Source organism: Bos javanicus, chromosome 13 (assembly GCF_032452875.1).
Source record: "Bos javanicus breed banteng chromosome 13, ARS-OSU_banteng_1.0, whole genome shotgun sequence".
In the NCBI taxonomy this organism is placed as follows: Eukaryota; Metazoa; Chordata; class Mammalia; order Artiodactyla; family Bovidae; genus Bos; species Bos javanicus.
The window spans coordinates 38,044,858-38,060,774 of record NC_083880.1 but is presented as its reverse complement, the minus strand read 5'-3'; the positions used below and the strand labels follow the sequence as shown (position 1 = coordinate 38,060,774).

At 62.4% G+C, this 15,917-nt stretch overlaps 1 protein-coding gene across 4 annotated transcripts in view; it reads left to right on the top strand.

Moving 5' to 3' along the window:
• The window catches only part of RRBP1 (ribosome binding protein 1), a 48,165-nt gene extending 32,594 nt beyond the window's left edge, over window positions 1-15,571 (top strand). For 3 of the 4 annotated variants that reach the window (XM_061436284.1, XM_061436283.1, XM_061436286.1), the window contains 21 exons: window positions 994-1,116; window positions 1,670-1,822; window positions 2,411-2,529; window positions 3,369-3,522; window positions 4,951-5,089; window positions 6,571-6,740; window positions 6,867-6,901; window positions 9,471-9,561; window positions 9,934-10,026; window positions 10,390-10,482; window positions 10,565-10,648; window positions 10,770-10,859; window positions 11,299-11,391; window positions 11,728-11,799; window positions 12,265-12,360; window positions 12,783-12,866; window positions 13,343-13,429; window positions 13,952-14,035; window positions 14,196-14,294; window positions 14,624-14,767; window positions 15,032-15,571. In XM_061436284.1, the coding sequence (XP_061292268.1) occupies window positions 994-1,116; window positions 1,670-1,822; window positions 2,411-2,529; window positions 3,369-3,522; window positions 4,951-5,089; window positions 6,571-6,740; window positions 6,867-6,901; window positions 9,471-9,561; window positions 9,934-10,026; window positions 10,390-10,482; window positions 10,565-10,648; window positions 10,770-10,859; window positions 11,299-11,391; window positions 11,728-11,799; window positions 12,265-12,360; window positions 12,783-12,866; window positions 13,343-13,429; window positions 13,952-14,035; window positions 14,196-14,294; window positions 14,624-14,767; window positions 15,032-15,067 (2,139 nt within the window). In that variant the 3' untranslated portion in view covers window positions 15,068-15,571. The remainder of the gene's footprint in view (window positions 1-993; window positions 1,117-1,669; window positions 1,823-2,410; window positions 2,530-3,368; window positions 3,523-4,950; window positions 5,090-6,570; window positions 6,741-6,866; window positions 6,902-9,470; window positions 9,562-9,933; window positions 10,027-10,389; window positions 10,483-10,564; window positions 10,649-10,769; window positions 10,860-11,298; window positions 11,392-11,727; window positions 11,800-12,264; window positions 12,361-12,782; window positions 12,867-13,342; window positions 13,430-13,951; window positions 14,036-14,195; window positions 14,295-14,623; window positions 14,768-15,031) is intronic. The other variant, XM_061436287.1, reaches the window with a different exon arrangement.
• The last annotated feature ends 346 nt before the right edge of the window (window positions 15,572-15,917 follow it).

The following is a 15,917-nucleotide window of genomic DNA, read 5'->3' as shown; positions in this document are numbered from 1 at the left end:
GCCAGGGGCCACCCCCATACCCAACGTGGTCCCAGGGCCCCGGCCTCCCTGGGGCTTGTCCAGCTGCACAGAAGGTCCTTGAAACCCCTCCACCTGCCTCCTTGCTGCCCCTTCCTGGGATGGCTGGGTGAGTCAGCCCAGCTGCCACTACAGGAGGGGCATCAAGGCGGGCGCAGGAGCTGGCCCACTGGTTTGTGGCCAGGGCTTGGGGGCAGGAGGGAAGATGCTTGCCTGTCTGGATTTTCCCCCTCTGGTGCAGAGGCCACGAGCTGCCCCCAGGAAGTGCTGTGGGGCACGTTTGTTCCTTACACAGAGCCTGCATCATAGGTAATTTTGCTAGAGGATTTTGTGGTGCCTCAGAGGTGAGAGATGTCTGGGGAGTGTTCTGAGAGCCAGCCTGGTGGTCCCTGTCCCAAGGCCACTGGGTTCTTTCAGCCCTGGCCCCCGCTGAGGGGAGACGGGCCCTGGGGTCACAGGAGCTCTTTGCTCAGTGAGCTTCTGTCCGTCTCCTGGGCTTGAGTGGCTGGATGTCATGCTGACCACACCCCTCCACAAGAGAGGCCTGGCCTCAGGCCAGTACACCCAGAATACACCCTCCCCACCCCCAGCCCAGCCTCCACACTTCAGCTGGCCCCACACCACCGCTCAGGGCTGGGCACTGAGCCGGGAACAATGGCCAATGGCCTCCAGCAGGCCAGGGAGAGGCCCTGACCACCATCAACCTGGGTTAGGGAAACACCATGCTCCCCACAACTGCCCCCGGGGTCCAGAGCTTTGGGTTCAAGCAGCTCCTGCACCCGCGGGCCCAAGGCCTGACGGGCCGGGCAGCTGAGGTGGGACCTCCCCTCCGCGTGTGTGTGTGGTTGGCAAGGAACCACTCCTACACCATCCAGCCAGGGCTCTGCTCGTGGGTCAGGGTTTGAGGGCTGGACTGGGGCTCAAACCCCGCATCTGCGTGCCTCCTGTTAAATGTGGCTCTGTGGGCCTCTCCAGGCCACTCAGAAGGGCGACCCTGTAGTGATTCTGAAACGCCAGTTGGAAGAGAAGGAGAAGCTGCTGGCCACAGAGCAGGAGGATGCAGCCGTCGCCAAGAGCAAGCTGCGGGAGCTCAACAAGGTGGGGCCGGGGTCTAGGGCCAGTGAAGACCCAGGACTCCAAGAGCCTGGGCTGTGCCCATGAGCTCCAGTCTTGGGGGTCTGGGCCACCCCGACACGGGGTAGGGGTCTTGCTCAGGGGCAGTTGGCACATGGCTGCTCCTGTCACAGCTCACCTGGGGTTTTTTTGCCCTCGTCTCTCCTGGGGAGGAAGCCCGGGTCCCTGAGGGGCTGGCAACACCCCTTGTCTTGTGACAGCCGTGCTTTCCCAGCAAAGTGCTGTGTGTGGCTGTCGCCTCCTCTCCGTGCCCAGCCTCTCTGCGGGGCAGCAGGTGCAGGGAGGCGGCCGGGGCCTCAGGGCACCCTGGGCCCTGAGCCCTGGATCCTTTCATTCACAAGGAGTCCGAGTTTCTGTCCTGAATTAGGGCCTTGGCTCCAAGCCAGGGGGGATGGTGTGTTTTGTGGGGGATGGATGGACAGACAGCCGGAGTGGGGGGCTTATCAAATGCTCTGGGTGGTGCTGGCCTTGGTTTCACCTGATAAACTCCTACCTCCCTGCCCTCTGCTTTCTCCAGGAGCTGGCAGCAGAAAAGGCCAAGGCAGCCGCCGGGGAGGCCAAAGTGAAGAAGCAGCTGGTAGCCCGGGAGCAGGAGATCACGGCCGTGCAGGCGCGCATGCAGGCCAGCTACCGGGAGCACGTGAAGGAGGTGCAGCAGCTGCAGGGCAAGGTGGGCACAGTCACGGGGCGGGTCCTCCCAGCCTGGTGTTGGGGGCTGGGGGCGGGGCAAGGGGCTGTTCTCTCTGGCTGGAGAGACGTGCATGCGTTTAAAGAGCACTTTCTGAAAATACTCTGGTCCCAAGTGGTCATGTTGGGACATGACCATCCCTTACTCTGGGGGCCTGTGGGTCAAGTTCGCAGCTTCTCCATGACCCTGGAGTCCTGCTAGCTCTGCCTTCTCCCTATGAGATTGGGAGGACCCAGCAAAACAAGGGGCCTGAAATCTGCACGGTCCCAGTGCGGAGGGCCTGGCCAGCTCTGGCCTGAGGACTTGGAGCCTTGCACTGTCTCCTCTATCCCCCTGGGGTGGCAGGGGCTGCGCCCAGGGGGTCAGAGAGTAGGAAACAGGCGTCCTCGGGGTGGCTGTGGGCTCTGTGCTGTCTCAGGACCTTGGTCAGCAGCCGAGTGAACCAGCACGCCTGGGCTTTGGGCTGAGCTCTCTGCTAGGGGCTTTTGTCTGCGAGCTGGGAGCTTGCCGACCTTGCTCCTGAAGTGGCTGTCCTTGCGAGGCTCTGATGCCCCTCGGATGCCCTTTTAGATCCGGACACTGCAGGAGCAGCTGGAGAATGGCCCCAGTGCGCAGCTGGCCCGCTTGCAGCAGGAGAACTCCATCCTGAGGGACGCCTTGAACCAGGCCACGAGCCAGGTGGAGAGCAAGTAAGCCCTGCATGCACCCCAAGCTGCACTTGGCTCCCAGAGCCCGCCAGTTGGCCTCCCACCCCAGCCCCGGGGGCTGGGGGCCATGTCTGTGCCCCCCAGTCAGCAGAGCAGAGCTGGTCTTGGCCAAGTTTCTTGCCTCCCAGGGTTGGGGGACAGTTTTGTCTGTCCACTTCACCTGGTCTGTCACTGTCGCTGGCTGGGCAGTCAGTCCTGCCGTGAGGAGGTGCCAGGGAAGGAGGTGGCAGGCTGACAACCTCCTCACGCTGGGAAAGGTGGGTCTGGACCTGCCCCCCTGGACTGCCTGCCTGGTCCTGAGACCCAGCTTCTGTGCAGCACTGAGGGGTCTCTTCTGTAAAATGGCACAGCCTCCCGCTTTGTGTGGCCTCCCGGCCCGGTCGTGGTCCCTCTGGCCAATGAGTCCTGTGTGTGGACTTGAGCCCGCCAGCGGCCCTGCCCTCGGGGTGGAGAGGCTCGTCCACCTATCTCCCAGGGCTCGTCTGGGCCCAGATCAGCCGTGAGGAATCAGCCGCTGCTGTTGGCTCTGTGGGCTGCTTTCAGGCCCGTGTTGCTCTTGGCTCTCACTGAGCCACCCCACCCACCCTGCTCGTGAAATACCATTTTCAACAAAACACATCTCACCCCATGTGGCTAATGATATAGAGGGGCTTCAGCAGGGTGGGGTCCAAGACTCGGGCAACGACTTAAGAAAGAGCTGGGGCCCCAGAGGATGGCTCAGGGCCATCTGTCCCCATCACCCTGGGCAGCTCTCAGGGTACACGGGAGCCGACTCAGCCCTCTCCTGTCCATCATTCTGGGGGCTGGTGACTGTCTTGCAGGCAGAATACAGAGCTGGCCAAGCTCCGGCAGGAGCTGGGCAAGGTCAGCAAGGAGCTGGTGGAGAAGTCGGAGGCCGTGCGGCAGGAGGAGCAGCAGCGCAAGGCCCTGGAGGCCAAGGCGGCCGCCGTGGAGAAACAGGTCCTGCAGTTGCAGGTGAGGGGCGGCGCACCCCTCATGCCCGTGTATCCTGCCCACCAAGCCTCTCCGCCTGGCCCATACGGCCACCTGGGGTCGTCTGTCCTCAGCTGTGACTGTGGCTGCCGGAGACCCAGGCAGGGCTGGGACTGGAACCCTCAGCCTTGGTCTTGTTACTGGTGATGCCTGGTCAGCGTCAAGTGGGCGCCATCTATGTGCTTGGCATTTGTTCTAAACACGCACCAGCGTTAATTCTCAGCTAATTTTCCTTGTAACCCCATGGGGTAGATACTGGTATTATGTGCCATTTCTCCAGAAGGGACGGGAGGCAAAGAGTTAAGCAAGGCCCCCCAGTTCACTTGGAGCCAGGACACGAGCCCCCAGGCAGTCACCCACCCTGTGTCATCACAGGTCCCCGCACAGCCTCTGGCTTCAGCACCCGGTGGGGCTTCTTCCCTTCTCAGCCCTGAGTGTGGCCTGGGAGCTCATAGTTACCCAGGGGGACACCCGTTCCCTGAAGGGAGGAACCCCCACAGGGCACCGGGCAGCTCCCTGTCAGCCGAATGAGCCCCACATCCCCCGGCCAGCCTGTCTCGGGGCAGTTGTCACCCCTCTGTGTGTGTGACTTCTTGGGGAGAACACATGAACCCAGGAGACCCCCACGGCTTGGCTCCTGTTTCTGCTCGTCGCTGAAGCTCGGCTGTAGCACGTTGTACTGTGTCACGGAAAGGACTAGAAGGTTCTTTTGAGACTGCTATGTGCGCAGGGGACCCAGGACAGGCACAGATAAACAGGGGGATTGTTTGGGTGGAATTGAGGTGGGTAGTTTGGTGTAAAGTGGGTCTGGCCCTAGTGAGATGGGACTAGGACCCCTAGGGAGAGCCTGGTGCGTGTGCTTTGAAAGCCCTTGGGTGGTCCCGATGCTCCCAGGGCTGGAGCCACCCCTCCGGTTCCAAGTTGTCATCGTCACTCTTGTCAGGAAGCCCCAGGCTCTGCGCATCTCCTCCTGCTCAGTCTTGCCATCCTCAGTCACACAGAGTCCCCACAGTGTTGACCCTGAGGCCCCGGTTTTTCCACCTGTAACGTGGGTGTGATGGTGGTACCTGTGTCTTGGGGTGGCCGGGACTCACCATGCTGACACATGGGCGCCTCGACAGCACCTTGCCCAGAAACACTCAGCAGCTGTGACCATTCCCAGGTCCCACTCAGGTGAAGATGGGGCGACTATTGGTCTCATCTGCAGCGTCTTCCGTGGGTGCCCACTCTTCAGGGGTCAGGATGGCTCCCTGGCCTTGTCTAGGGGGTGAACTGACCCAGATATCTAGGCAGCTTTTCTGCTTCGTCGGTACGGGGCGGCAGGGAGTGAAGAGCTCTGGACGGCAGAGCCGAGAGAGTCCAGCCTCCCGCTCACACGCTCACAGCCCCCTTCCCTCGGCTGGTCCCCAGGCATCTCACAAGGAGAGCGAGGAGGCCCTGCAGAAGCGCCTGGACGAGGTCAGCCGGGAGCTGTGCCGCGCGCAGAGCAGCCACGCCAACCTCCGGGCAGACGCCGAGAAGGCCCGGGAGCAGCAGCAGCAGATGGCAGGTGAGGGCGGTAGGGGGCCAGCCCCGTGGGGCAAGAACACCTGGGACCCTAGACTCCTGCACCTGTCGGGGGACACACGGGGGTGCTTGGGATCAGGCCTGGGGTCTGGAGGACTGGCCGTGGGGGCTGGATATGGGAGGTGGGCTCGGGTGGAAGACGCTGCCACGAGGGCTGCCGCTGGCCTTCTCCTTCCTCCAGCTCAGTAAGGCCCAGGGCCAGGTCTGGAAGTGGGTCATGGTCCCCCATGCTCTCAGGGCACCTGCCCCCTCAGGAGGTGGTGAGACCCCCAGGGCACTGAGGGCCCCTGGAGAGGCAGGGCAGGCGGTCTAGTGACCAGGTTGCACAGCCTTGTGCTCGACAGACTTCCAAGTGGCCGCTGTGACCTGGAGCAGGTCCTAGGAGCGGCCAGTTATGTCTGTGAAGGGCCACGCAGTAGTGATCTCGGCTTTGTAGGCCAGATGGTGTTTGTCACAGCTGCTCAGCTCTGCTGCCACAGTGCCCACATAGCCCAGGACAGACAGGCTTGGCCGTGGGCCAGGAAAGCTCTATTGACAAAAGCAGGCTATAGGCTGGGATGGCTCAGGGTTCTGTGCTGCCACCCCCTGCTGTGATGGGCCTGGTGTAGCTTCAGGTGGTCAGGGGAGGCCTCTGGGGAGAAAGGTCTGGATGACTGGAAGAGGTCTGCCTCACAAAGGCCAGGAAAGGGCAGAAATGCCCGGCACAGAGCCCCTGAGGAATGGGGACAAACTTGAACTTGGACTGTACAAGAAACAGACCGAGGAGGTCGGCGCGCAAGGCTGGAGATGGCAGCAGTGGCCAGTGTGGGGGCAGACAGGCGGGCCCAGGTGACCATCCTGTGGAGTGATGAGGGCTGGGAGTGTGGGTGGGGGTGGCGGGACCAACCCCACTTGTCCTTCCGGATGCTCCGGCTCTGGCCCAAGAAAGGACCGAGGCGCAGAATGGCCCGGGGACCAGGGCTGGGCCAGGCAGCCACAGAGGCGCCCAGAGGATTGGGCCAGCAGTGGATGTGGATCCCCAGGCCTCAGAGATGAGTGAGGGGTGGGGAGGAGGACACCTTCAGCATAGCCCTGTGTGTGTGGGGCGAGCCTCGGGCCAGGGGCTGTGCAGAGTCAGATGAACGTGGCTGGCATTCTGAGCCATGGTGGGATGTTGTGGAGGTCGCCAAGGGGAAAGGACACGCCAGGAGCTCCCGCCTTTGTCTCAGCAATGTGAGCCGATCTCCCAGGAGCAGAGTTTAGACTCTGCAGCAGACACCCGTTCAGATCCCATCTTTGCCAAGTGGTGGGGGCACTTTGTTGTCCCCTGGTGTGCAGAAGCCTGGTGGTGACTCTCCACCAGCTAGCTGGTGGGCTGCCCCTGGTGCGCCGTGTGTCTCGAGCCCATGGGTGTGTGCTGGGCAGCCTGGGAGCGTCTGTGTCAGTGACCCCCCACCCCTGACCCACCTGCCACCCCTTCTGCAGAGCTGCACGGCAAGCTGCAGTCCTCCGAGGCTGAGGTGAGGGGCAAGTGTGAGGAGCTGCGTGGTCTCCATGGGCAGCTGGATGAGGCCCGGGCGCAGAACTCGCAGCTCACGGAGAGGATCCGCTCCATCGAGGCCCTGCTGGAGGCCAGCCAGGCCCAGGATGCCCAGGTCAGCACCCCTCTCCCGGGGCCCCTCCACCCACCCCACAAGCCCCGCCCCCCCCTCCGCCCCCCGCAACGACCTGCCGTCTGAGGCATGTGTCCTGGTGACCATGGGGCTCTTCTCTCGTTCCAGGCCAGTCAAGTGGAGGCCGACCAGCAGCAGGCCCGGTAAGAGGGGCCAGGGGCCCAGTCTGGGTGTGGGATCCCTCCCCGGATCCCGGGGAGGACCCCTGAGAAGCCCTGTCATCCCCACCCCTCCTCCAGTGCCTGTGGGGAGCAGGAAAGAGGGCAGGACCCAGCCTGTGGGGAGAGTGGCCGGGCCTCCTACTGTCCATCCATTCATCTTTCCATCCATCTTTGGAAGGGAAGGACTGGCTGGTTGGGGGTTTCTCTCCATGTCTATGGGAAGAGGGATTTTAGGGCTTGAAGTCATAACTCAAACAGAAAATGGGTCACACTCCCCGAGTGGAGAACCTTGGAGGTTGCCCAGACCTTGGCACAGCTCTGGCCATGGTGCAGGGTCCCAGCTGACCAGACACGGGCTGGTACTGGGTGACGTCGGCGGCCAGCCCCAGGCTACCGAGACTGGGGGAGGTGCCCCAGGCCAGGGGGCTGGATCCCTTGGAGTGACCATCGCCTCCAAGTGTGTGTCCCTCAACAGGTGCCTGCGGGCTCACGGGGTGGTCCTGGCTGCTGTGGCCGGAGGCCCTCAGGGCAGCCATGTGGGGTGAGGCCTGGCGATGTTGTCCGTCCCTGTGCAGGCGGTTGGCCTTGTCCTGGGCTGTCTGCTGACCAGGCTCCCTTGTTCTGGCTGCTGCCGCCGGTGGGTCACCTCCCTGGTGCCTCTAGACCACGACCCGCATTCCTGGCTTCAGGTCTGAAGGCTGGGGAAGGAAGCTGGCCTCTTGGAGGCCCCACAGCGCCTTGCTGGAGACTCAGAAGCAAACCCTCTCCTTGCACCTTTCCAGACAGCTCAGGGCAACTTTGTTCCTCATGGTATTTGTGGGGGTAGAGAGGTTGTGTTTATTTAGTGTTTTGTTCTTGTATTTTAGGATCAGATTCTTGGACCACACTGCTAATTTCTAGGTACTTAGGTCATGTTGTAAATAGGGTTGATTCTAGTATTTTGCATCCTGCAGATGTTTGACAGAATGAGGGGTTTTTAAAAATTTTCTTCTCAGACTGTTTATCTGGAAGTTGTGACTAGGCCAGGCCATCCTATTCTGGGGTGGAGGTGAGTGATCCAACCCCATACATTCTGGAATGTACTTCGGGCAGTGGCCACCAAGTGGGGTGACTGTCAGCGTGTCCTTGTCACCCGCCAGCTGTGTCTTCCTCCTTGGGGGTGCTCTTGCAGGGATTTGCAGGGGGCCAGCTGCTGCAGAATGCCGGCGGCTTGACGGAGAAGCTGTGAGGGGTCCCAGTGGTGCTTTGAGGGTGGGGTCAGGTTCTGTGGGCTGACACTAGCATCTTAGAAGTCCACAACGGCCATCTTCCAGGCTGGGTGCAAACTGTACTTAGAATGAAGGTGAGGGTCAGGGCAGGCAGCGCACAGCCCTCCCCGAGGGTGTTGTCTTCACACACTTCCTTAGGGTGGCGGTCCTCAAAAAAGCTGTCCACTGTGGCCCCTGGTGAGAAAATCAGAACACATGTTCCCACCGGGGGCGTCCTCGGAGGGACTTCCTTCCTGACCCTAAGCGGTCCTGGTTGTGCTACTTCAGGTCAGCACTAGTGGCTTCCTGTCCTGTTCTAAATCGAGACTCAAAAGATGACATGTTAAAGTGTCCATTTGCAGCCTCTTTCTCAGGACAGCCAGAGACGTTCTAGAGTGTCCACCCCGAGCTATCTGGGTGATGGGGCAGACAGAACCACATGGCCTTGAGTCTGGAGGGAAGCGTGAGGAGGTGGTGCCGCTGTCCTGCCAGCTCCCCTGGTGTCTGAGGTCCTCTCGGGCCAATGTCTCAGAGCCCAGGTGCAGGACTGAGGGGGAGCCTTCGGGTCCTGGCAGAGCCAGGTTTTGGACACAGGGCGGTCGCGGCAGGGAGCCAGGGCCTGCCGGGCACCACCAAGAGCAGGAATGTTCCTGATGGACTGCGGGCAACTGTGCTGCCTGGTGTCCTCCCAGGAGGCCCAGCCGCGTCTCTCCAGGGCAGCTGTGGCCGTAGGGAAGGGCCAGGGCCGCAGGCTGTGGGACAGAACGGGACCAGGCAACAGAAGAAGTGAAGTGAAAGTCGTTCAGTCGTGTCTGACTCTTTACAACCTCTTGGACTGTACAGTCCATGGAATTCTCCAGGCCAGAATACTGGAGTGGGTAGCCTTTCCCTTCTCCAGGGGATCTTCCTGACCCAGGAATAGAACTGGGGTGTCCTGCATTGCAGGTGGATTCTTTACCAACTGAGCTATCAGGGAAGCCCTTAGCAAAAGAAAGAGCACCCCAAAAAGCAACGGTCCAGGGCCTGTACCGGCACTTGCCACGCGGCTGCTCTGACCTCTCCGTCCAAGCAGCTGTGTCCCCAAGTGGGATTCTGGTGGCCTCTGGGCCCTCGGCTCTCGGGGAAGGGGCCTGGGCAGTTGCCCAAGCTCCTCTGAAGCCTGTGCCTTGTGAGGGAGGGGCCTGGCCCTCGTCCCAGACCCCATGTGTGCCCCTGGGCACCTGGGACAAGGAGGGGCTCCTAGACAGGCCCTGGGGGGGCTACAGGCCTTCAGAGCCAGACAGTGACCTGCTGTCTGTCCCCAGCCTCATGGAGCTGGAGTCACAGGTGTGGTGCCTGGAGAAGGAGGCCACGGAGCTCAGGGAGGCGGTGGAGCAGCAGAAGGCGAAGAACAATGTGAGTGTGGGGCCGGGGCGCCTGCCGTGTGGATGGGGAGGGGCCGCCTGCCGTGTGGACAGGGGCCTCGGCTGCATCCTGGCCCAGGCCGTCTTCCAGAGCCTCTGACCGCGCCTCCCGAGGCCTGGCTGGGCCAGAGTCGGCCTCCAGGTGACTGGAAGCTCTTCACTGAGGAGCCAGTGACTGCCCTCATCTCCCCACCCCCAGCCCCACAGACGAGTCTCTCTCTAAAAGGCACCGGGTCACCCCGAGCCATCAGGCGCCAGTGCTGCCCAGCATCCCCTGTGGGGTCTGGAGGCAGGTCAGGGGGGTTTGCATGCCCTGCAGAGACCAGCCTGGCTGGGCATGCTGACCATGCCCCTCTCCTCCCAGGACCTCCGAGAGAAGAACTGGAAGGCCATGGAGGCTCTGGCCTCGGCCGAGAAGAGCTGCGAGGAGAAGCTGCGGTCCCTGACTCAGGCCAAGGTCAGTGTGGGCTCCGGGCTGGCGTCAGTCAAGCTGGTCAGCAGAGCTTGCAGCCACGGGCAGGGCAGCCCTGGGCTCAGACCGGCTCCAGAGTCCATCCGGGGCCCATCCCTGCCTCTTCTTACGTGTTCTCTGCCCACCCTCCCGCCTGTTTCCCCTGGAGAAGTGGGGAGCAGTGAATCCTTTGTGCTGCTTCTCAGCTGGGCCTTGCCCTCCAAGGCCACCGGGGGCCCAAGCTTGGTCTGTCTGCGTGGACTTTGTTTGTATTGCTCTTCTGCCCTGACATCTTGTCTGAACGATCCCCCTGAGCGCCCAGGCTGACCCCTGCACTCCCCCCGCAACCCCTGCCCGGACTCCCCACAGGAGGAATCGGAGAAGCAACTCAGCCTGACGGAGGCCCAGACCAAGGAGGCCCTGCTGGCCCTGCTTCCGGGGCTCCCCACCTCCACCAACCAGGTAGGAGGCGGGGTGGCTCCTCTGGGTCCCCCCGCCCATGAAGGGGTGCATCCCGCCCAACTGCAAAACATTTCTGTTTCAGAGTTACGCTGAGTGGTTGCAGGAGCTCAAAGAGAATGCCTGTTTGGAGTTGTCGAAGCGGCCGCAGGCGAGCCCGGAGCCCTCGGTGAGCACGGACAGCCATCCAGCCTCACAGCCTGCCCTGTCCCCCGGGGGTGCCTGGAGCCGGTCGTCAGGCTTTGGCTCACCAGCCCCCCTCACCCCTCCCCTTCTGCCTCCGCACTCAGGACTTGGCCGCCAAGCTGAGGGAGGCGGAGGAGACGCAGAGTGGCCTGCAGGCCGAGTGTGACCAGTACCGCAGCATTCTGGCCGAGACGGTGAGGCCCGGCAGGGAAGTCCAGCGGTTGGGGGGCCCGACCGGGTCGCTGGCTCTGTGACCTTGGGTGGGCACGGCCCCCCTCTGGGCCCTGTTCCTGTGGCTGAATGGCGAAGAGGGGTGCTCAGGGTGAAGGTCTGGGGCGAGTCTGAGGCGGGAGGGGAGTGGTTGGCACTCCTATGACACCAGGAGCCCAGCCCTTGCGCTGGGGCTGGCCCTTCCTGGGCTGCTGAGGTCCACCTGCTGCAGACCCATCAGAGACGAGAGTCCCAACGGCTCTGTCTTCTGCACGCTGGCTGGGGGAGCCCCGCTCCAGGGCCGCCCCTTCCCCACTGCGTGGCCGGCAGGGCTGGGATCTGAACGGGGTGGCCGCTGGGGCAGGGAGGGAGCTGGGGGATGTATGTGGGGTCTGCAGGCCATGCTCACGGCTGCCCCAACAGGAGGCCATGCTCAAGGCGCTGCAGAAGAGCGTGGAGGAGGAGGAACAGGTGTGGAAGGCCCGGGTGAGCGCCGCGGAGGAGGAGCTCCAGGAGGTACGGTGCCCGAGGCACCCAGGGTCCACTTGCCCAAGCAGGCTGCCAGGGCGGAGTGCCATCAGTGCCAGGGGGACGCCCACAGGGTCATCTGGGTCACTTGGGGAGTCGTTTCGGTGACGCCACATGAAGTGTGGTCACAGAAAGACTCGACAGCTGAATCCTGGTCTCTAGGAGACCCCAGCCCTAGGAAGAGGGGCTGGTCACTCTGTGGGGCAGGGGCACCATGGGCTTCCTGGGGTGGGTCCTAGGACAGCTGTGAGGAGACGCAGCAGTGCATCCCTGGTCAGATCCCCCAGGGCTCATGCTTGACTGCCCCTTCCTTGTGCTTTGTAGTCACGGGTCACCGTAAAACATCTCGAAGAGGTTGTTGAGAAGCTCAAAGGGGAACTTGAAAGTTCTGATCAGGTGCGTGGGGGCTCTGGGCAGAGAGCGCCGTCCTCTGACGGAGGCTCCTGTGGTCGTTTTCTTTCCTGGTCCACGTGTCCCTGCTTTTCCTTAGTGAGCGGTTATGACCTCGGGGTGGCCGGAGGCAGCATGCCCAGGGTGGTGCACCGTGGCTTCTGCCGTGGCCTCAGGAACTGTGGGAGGAGGGTGCGGGATAGCCCCGCCACGCTCGTCCATCCACCCTGGCCTTGGAGCAGGTCCCCCAGCACCGACCTTGCAAGTAAATCTCTAGGCCTGAGAGCTCATCCTGTCCCGGGGTGCCTGTGTGTGGCACCATGTCAGGGGTCTGGCCCCGGGCACCTCCTGGAACCGTCGGGCCGTGGAGGCCCCCTCCAGCCCCTGTCCCCGAGCCGGCCAGCCCTGATCCCTGTGGTCGTCCCTTTCTCATCCCACCCGTTTGCGGCCTCTGACGCACGTCCTGTCCAGGTGAGGGAGCACACCTGGCGCCTGGAGGCCGAGCTGGAGAAGCACGTGGCGGCTGCCAGCGCCGAGTGCCAGAGCTATGCCCAGGAGGTGGCGGGGGTGAGTCCTGTCCCCGGCAGCCCCGCAGGCAGGGCTGGGTGAGGCCGGCCAGCCTGGCAGTGCGGGAATTCCTCCACCTGGTGCAGCGACGCCATCCTTATGGGCAGGCATTTAAACGTGACAGGGCTTCATGTTCAGGCAGCAGAGAGGACAAGCTCAGCACCCCGATTCTGGAGTGATCTCAGACTTCTACCTTTGCTTTGTAAGACACTCCATAACTTGTGAAGGCCTGGGAGAAGCCATGTCCTGAACGCCATGCTTCCCAAGTCTTAAAAACAGCAGAAACTGCTGGAGGCTGCCTCCCCCTGCCCTCCCCTGCAGGTTCCCGGGGCGGGTGCCTGCATGTATTGGGTTCCCTGAGAGGTGCTCACAAGAACTGGTCGTCTCTTCTTTTCTCCCGCCACCCGGCTCTGTTTTCTCAGTTGAGGCAGCTCTTATTAGAATCTCAGTCTCAGCTGGATGCGGCCAAAAGTGAAGCCCAGAAACAAAGCGACGAGCTTGCCCTGGTGAGTGGCCATGGTGTGACTGCTTGCTCTGTGGGGGCTGGGTATGCATGTTCCCATGCCCAGTCAGAGGGGATGTGGGTGGGCTGCTGGAGGGGCTGCTGGCACGTTTGCTTGACCCTGGGCCTGTGGCTGCTAGGACCACAGTGTGGCCTGGGAGGTCCCCTCCCTTGCTTTGCGCACCTCTGTCTCGCATGTACCACATTCCCTGGGAGTCACTGGGCTCCATGCCACTGGCCTTGCAGTGAGTGGAGTGTGTGCACAAGGGCAGTCTGGTCCCTCAGCTGCAGTTTGACTCTAGCAAAGGGCCTCGGTGCTGGCCTCCCGCCCCCCAGGAACCTGCAGGGGAGCCCACACAGGCCATGCTCATCAGAGCAGGTCCCCTGAGGGGCTGTGGCTGCCGAGAGCGCCTGTGGTCCTCCTGGGGAGCTGCGTGCATCCAGCCATGCCTCAACACAAACCCAGCCTCCCTGTTCCAGGTCAGGCAGCAGCTGAGTGAGATGAAGAGCCATGTGGAGGATGGTGACGTGGCTGAGGCCCCCCGAGCAGAGCAGGACCCCGCCGAGGTTAGGAGGGCGAGCCGGGTGTTGGTCACTGACGCTGCGCGGGCTCCTGCACCCAGTGCGGGGCGGGGACAGCAGCCCCGACACTCGCTGATCACCAGCCCCGCTCTGCCTAGACACCTGCTTCTGAAGAGATGCAGAGTGGAAGGAAGGGCGAGGGCTGGGGTGTCTGGTGGGGCACTCACCCTCCGGACCCCTGATCCAGCCAACTATCAACAGCCTCCCCATGGTGGTGGTGGCCTCAGGGTGGGATGGCCTCCTGGGCCAGGGCTCGCACAGGGCTGATGTTCTCTGTCCTGGGGTCTCAACAGAGGACCCCGCATCCCATTGGCATCTCTCCCCCATCACCCAGCTCCCTTCCCCAGCTGCTGGGTCCCGCCTCCCCCAGGGGAGCGGGACCCAGGGGAGTCAGGACTGGCTGTAGGGCCCAGGCCACCCCGCGTGTCCATGGCAGGGCAGGGTGGGGGGCCCTGGGTGCCTAAAAGGGTCCTGCCTGCCCCAGATTCCAAACGTGTTTGCCTGCAGCTGAAGACGCAGCTGGAACGGACGGAAGCCCTGCTGGGGGACGAGCAGACGCGGCGGCAGAAACTCACAGCCGAGTTTGAGGAGGTCAGGGTGCTGCTCAGCTGACAGTTGTCTGTCAGGGCCCTTGTGGGTCAGGGTGGCAGGGCTGGGCCAGCCACAACCCACCTGGGGGATTGTCACTACATCCTGTCACTTGCCTTCTGTATGGGTCCTGACCGCCCCCCACCCCCACCAACCCCCCCAGGCTCAGCTCGTGGCGAGTCAGCTGCAGGCGGAGTTGGAGAAGCTCCGTTGCACCAGCGCCCTTGGGTCTTCGGAGGTGGAGGAGGCTGCACAGCTGAAGGTACTGGGCGCCATCACTTCACGCTCCCTGTTGTCCCTGGAGGCCCCTTGGGCACAGTCCACCCTAGTTTAGGGGAAGGTGAGGTGGGGGAGTATTCCTGAGCCTCCAGTATCACAGACAACTGGATCAAGTAGAACTTAAGGCCAGTGCTCAGCAGCCAGTACGTGACCCCAGGGGCTACAGCTTCGAACAGCCCTGTAGAGACACTCCTGATTGTGGCCAGGAGACCGTGTCCTCCTGGGCCTGGTGTGATCCCACAGGCACAGCCAGGGGGCCCGTCCTGCTGCATGTCATGTGTAGGCTGATCCCCTTCAACCCTCCAACCGCAGGAGAGGCTAGAGAAAGAGAAGAAGTTAACTGGTGACCTGGGACGTGCGGCCACCAAGCTGCAGGAGCTTTTGAAGACGACCCAGGAGCAGCTGGCAAAAGAGAAGGACACGGTGCAGAAGCTGCAGGAGCGGCTGGACAGACCAGTGAGCACTGACCCCGAGGGGCAGGGGGTAGGGGTGCACAGGACCCTGGGGAAGGCCAGCAAGGAGGAGATGTGGACTCGGGGGCTGGAGGGGTGAGAACAGAGATTCCTGAAAGCTGACCTTGGACCCCTGCCAAGCCCTCGGTGTCTCCTCCAGCCCCAGGCCACTCTGGTGTTGGGCTGCAGGCCGTAGTTAGGGTGGGTTAGGAGCTGGGGTGAGTGCGCCCCCGCCGGCCAGCTTCTCCCCTTCACCCTCTGTCCACAGGAGGACGGCAGCTCAAAGGAAGGCACTTCTGTCTGAGTCTCCTGCAGAAAATGAAATTACTGTTCAACTTACCAAAATGCCTTACACATTCCTTACAAATAAACCAACCGACACAGCGTTATCCGGGCCCAACTTCGGTAGCTCTGAGAAGCCATAAAGACAAGAGTTTCTTAGCACCAGAAGTAGATCTTCCAGACCCAGTTTGTACAAGAAGAACCTTTGTCACATTCGAGAAACACTATCGCCCTGGCCCGGCCCTGGACCACCAGCCAGCAGACGCCAAAGCCCTCGTCAGCCGTGCGACAGACCCAGGGCTTGTTCTGGGAGGCGGGCCCGGGGTCTGTATGTCAGTCAGTGCAATTGTGTCTTTCGCGGGGTTGGGGGTCGGGTGGTTCTAGTGCTGAGTCCCTAAGGCTGCAGAGCAGACTGGAAGGTCACAGCCAGCGAGGCAGCAGCCCCAGTCCCCGGAAGATGCTGCCCCCAGAACCGACGCGTGACTCCTGGGTGTTAATGCCATTAAAACCCGCGTGTCGCCCGGCACTCTGGTCTTGTCCCATCTTCCTTGGGGGCTCCTTCCAGGAGAGAATGAGTGTGGTTTCTGGTCCCCCAGTGCCCACTGGGCAGGGTGAGGGAGCAGGGCCTGAGATACCTGGTGGCCTGATGGATGCATGGACTGGTCCCCACCCTGAGGAGCAGGGCTGCGGATGGCCCAGGCCATAGTGTGAAGTGAGTTCCAGGAGTGAACAAGGGACTCTCTATCCTTCTGGCTGGACCCGGGCAAACATCCACTCCTCAGGAGGGCTGTAGACGGCATCCAGCTTAACTTGCCATGATCCTTGGACCCTCATGTTTTCGGGGATCTGAGTCTGGTCAAGAGGTGAGTTGG